The sequence below is a fragment of the Synchytrium microbalum genome (assembly GCF_006535985.1).
Source record: "Synchytrium microbalum strain JEL517 chromosome Unknown SmJEL517_scf0081, whole genome shotgun sequence".
Lineage (NCBI taxonomy): Eukaryota > Fungi > Chytridiomycota > Chytridiomycetes > Synchytriales > Synchytriaceae > Synchytrium > Synchytrium microbalum.
In genome coordinates, this window is record NW_022158430.1 from 16,948 (window position 1) to 21,383 (window position 4,436).

Consider the following 4,436-nt stretch of genomic DNA (forward strand, 5'->3'; position numbering starts at 1 on the left):
ATGTTTGTATGTAAAGCCTGCAGAGTGGCAGCAGCTCATGCTCGCATCCAAAAGACACGATGGCAGTCTCATATGAGAGCTCCTATATCACTCGCTTCTCGTAAACTGTCGATACTTGCCAACCTGAAATCAACGTCGACAAGTAGCACTCATCGCGATGAAGCTGATGACGAACACATATCAGAAGCCATCAATAATCCACCACGGCACTCGAAACCTTCCTTTCTCTTCCGTCCTTTACACCAACCAACCGGTCTATTTGGCTATACATTCTTGACACATCCAAACGAACTGGTCGTGTCAGCCCAGCATACCTTACGTCTCGCCCAGCGGATTGTCGATCTAGTATGTAGTGCAACTACTGAATCTGAACTGAAAAGAACTGTGAAACGGCTGGACCGATTGTCTGATTTGATTTGCTCAGTGGTCGATGGTGCTGAAGTCGTAAAGAACATACATCCTGATTCGAGATGGGTGCATGCTGCTAAAGAAGCTCATCTCGTCCTGAGCGATTATCTGAATCAGTTGAATACGCATACGGGCCTGTATCAGGTAACCTGAAGTTGGAGCTGATGTAGAAAGAGTCCAGTTGCAAAGTATGCCATGCAGCGTTCGCTTACACTTTGCCTCTTATTAGGTGCTCAAACGAACTGTCGAAACACCATCTATTACCTCTCAATGGGACGAACAGGAGATGCAAGTTGCTCGTCTCTTGTTAGCAGATTTCGAAAAATCAGGAATCCATCTCCCTCAAATAGTACGAGATAAAGTAGTCACTCTCCATAATCGAATCCTCTCTGTCGGCCAGGACTTCGTCATGGGCGCGGGGCCAGCAACACCAGGAGTCGTCATTCGGGACGCTCAGAACGCATTACAGGGGCTTCCACCGGATATACTTGAATCCTGTCTTATAGATAACAAGAAGAAACTGGCTATACTAGGATCTTCTAGATATGCCGGTAGCAATAGAGGCGGAGGAGGCGGGAGTGCAACTGCTATGATACCTATGGGATCTCCTGCTGTAAACGCGGTGTTGAGGTTTTGTAGAAACGAGGACGTGCGAAAACGGGTGTATGAAGCTTCGAATTCTGGAACGGATGCTCAAGTTGCCCTTCTAGATGACTTGTTACAGACTAGAGCCGAATTGGCACACGTATTAGGTGTGTCCAGTTACGCTTGCTTGCATTTATCTGACAAGATGGCCCAGACACCAGGTATGCTTGTATGCTCCGGCCAGTAACTGAATTCCGCCCTCCTTTGAAGGTATTGTTCTGACACTCCAATTATCTGAACCCTTCCTCTAGAACACGTAATGAGTTTTCTGAACGACCTCGCATCCGCATATCGACCATTAGCAGAATCCAAAATTCAACAATTACGAGACATTAAAAAGCATCATTCCACATCCAACACATCCGATATTTATGCGTGGGATCGTCTGTTTTACTCCCAATTTACGTCATCGCCCGATACCATGTCACCATCACCACCGTCCCATGATCCTTTCCATCCAAACTCGACGCCAATACATCCACATGAATCAAACATGATGGATTCCACATCAGCGTATCTCACACCGGGTGGAGCCTTTAAAGGAATTGCGTACCTCTTTAGACTGTTATATGGTGTTAGATTACAAGTCACACCCACACTACCTGGAGAAACATGGCATCCAGATGTGGTCAGACTGGACGTCATTGATGAAGGTGGAGTCGTTCTGGGTACTATATATTGTGACTTGTATGAACGTGAAGTGGGCGGTGGTCGTAAATATGAATCTGCTGCTCATTTCACCGTTCGTGGATCTCGGAGGATTGATGGTGATTTTGAGGAATCTGATGACTACTTAATGAGTAGTCACAGTAATGGTACTAGTGGTGGTGACAAGCAACACATATTGTCTCGTCCTCAAGGGATTTCGGAAGTTGATGGCAAAAAATATCAAATCCCGGTTGTTGTACTCGTCACGAGTTTTCAGCGACCTCAAGGGCACAATAAGCCTAGCTTACTGAGCTTGGGAGAATGTGAAACGCTGTTTCATGAGATGGGGCATGCTCTGCATTGTAAGTGTCGTGTCGATGTTACTGCGATTGGGTTTGTCATTTTCGAAATGCTCCCCTTCGCGTTTTTTTGCTTTCGGAAAATGTCCTCGTATATCCACTTTTATCAATCCCATCACATCCACTTTTGATTCCCGACATCGCTCACGCTCACTCTTTCTCTCCTTGTAGCTATGCTGGCCAGAACAGACTACCAACACATCGCAGGGACAAGATGCTCTGTGGATTTCGTCGAAATCCCGTCCATGTTTCACGAACGATTTGCACGACACCCGGTAATCCTCTCCTACATTGGCCGCCATCATAAAACCCGTCAGCCTCTCCCACCACATCTACTAGCCTCCATATCCCAATCTGCATCATACACAAACCCATTGGACGGACTCTCACAAATTCAAGCAGCAGCGCTAGACCAGGCATACCATTCCGAACTCGTATTACAACCTGGATTCTCGAGTGACGGTATGGCTAAAGCTATTCACGAAAAGTATAATCATAATTTGGTTGGGTTCGTTGATGGGACTAGATGGCATGCACAGTTTTCACACTTGTATTCGTATGGGGCCTCGTATTATGCGTATTTCTGGTCAAAGAGGTGGGCTGAAAGGATTTATGAGAGGTTGTTTAGTGTTGATGGGAAGAGCGGGAGTAGCAGTAGTGTTGAGGATGTTTGGAGACGTGGTGGACAAGTGTTTTGGAAGGAGTTGTTGGCACCTGGTGGTGGGCGGGATCCGTATATAGGGTTGCGTAAGATTGGGCTTGAGGAGGAAGAACACACGGCTTCTTCGACCAGGAAAAATTCTTTTGTAAAATAGTTCATTCAGCATTTCGTTTCCACTAAGTTTGGAACTGAGAGACTCGACACACTGTAATCACATAGACCTCAATTTTTTAGACAGAAATAGAACAGTTTTTAATTTCAAAATTGCATGTTGCAGATTTATAAAGAGCCAGTTTTGTTTACAAAGCAAGGACGGGCATTGGATTGATTCTTTAGTCACTAGTATATGATAACACAGATTGACTAATGCAAACGACAGCTACACCGATAAAGAACCAGTACGTAACGACCTTGTCTTCAGGATCGTATTTTCGTGCATTTGGGAGTAATCCATGGATCTAGAAGAAAGAAAGATGGTCATCGGTACATTAATTGAAGTCCGTTTTTTGCACGAGCATCATCCACTCAAACTCACGGCGATATACAACAAGATCCCAGCAACAATACTCAACACAATTCCACTAGCAAGAGTATCCCAATGCGTTACGAAAATCACATATCCAAGAATGGCTCCAACAAATAGGAAGACAGAGTTCAGAGCAGAGAATAGTAGACCTGATAAATCAACGTTTAGGATTGCTTTTTTGCATTTATGGAACTCACAGGAAGGAAAGAACATACCAATCCATTCAGACCCAGTCGCATAGTACCATGGAATAGACAATACAAGACCTTCGGGTATTTTGTGGAAGATGAGACCAACTGATATAAGGACGCCAAGACTTTCAGATCCGAGGGCACCCGTGAAGATACTAGAATTCGAAAGGCAGGTGAGAATCAGATCTTCACATACGAAGCACAGAACAAAAACGAACACTTTGGCAAGAACGTACATCAATCCTTCAAACAAATTGTGAAGAGCCAAAGCTACAACAACAGGCATCATGCTTTGTCGTAACGACATTCGTTCAGTAGGATTCTTGAAAATCCCTTCAACGTCCCGTGGTGCTTGTGGTGTTGCCGCAGAATCATGAGTAGCTCCTTCACCATTCACAGCCATTTCATCCTTGGTATCACTGCCAACAACACCACTGCCGCCACCCATAGCACCATCACGAGTATGATGACTATGACCAAACATCCCGCCAACCAGCTTTGAAAACAACATCATAGCTACAATAGCACCTAGAAACACTCCTAAAGAAATCGTTACACTGTGTTTTGGGTCGACGGCGGTTGATGATGCGATGTTTGCTTGTGCATCACTGAGCACGTCGCTTGTGGATAGGTAGACTAGTACACCGGCAGCTAGAGCCAAACATCCAGCTAGGAATGGTTGGGATTTCGAGATTTTGAACGAGAGGAGAGAAGTTCGGTCCAAGAATGGTATAAAGGCAGCCAAGATGGATGCACATGCTGCGAGCCCGACCTATTTGTTTAAAATATGCGTAAGATGCGATGAGACAGATCTCTGAACAATAGTGGTTCATATCATCATCAAGCCCTTCAATCATCAACACTCCGCGTGGTTTGTCTACAACTGGGCCGTCGGAGACAAACTGGGCATATAGCCATGGGCCATCGGTAAACGAGCTTTGAAGGATTGGATGGCAATTTTGTCGGAAATAATTCCATTCTGCCTCCCTTCCACTCCG

The 4,436-nt window shown here is 45.3% G+C and overlaps 1 protein-coding gene across 1 annotated transcript; it reads left to right on the top strand.

The window, feature by feature from the left end:
* On the top strand, positions 1–2,875 carry SmJEL517_g06144 (uncharacterized protein; the record flags this gene model as incomplete). Its single annotated transcript, XM_031172070.1, has 4 exons — positions 1–552; positions 638–1,214; positions 1,305–2,063; positions 2,232–2,875. The coding sequence occupies 4 exons, from the start codon at positions 1–3 to the stop codon at positions 2,873–2,875; spliced, it is 2,532 nt and encodes an 843-aa protein (XP_031021954.1).
* Positions 2,876–4,436: the final 1,561 nt, after the last annotated feature.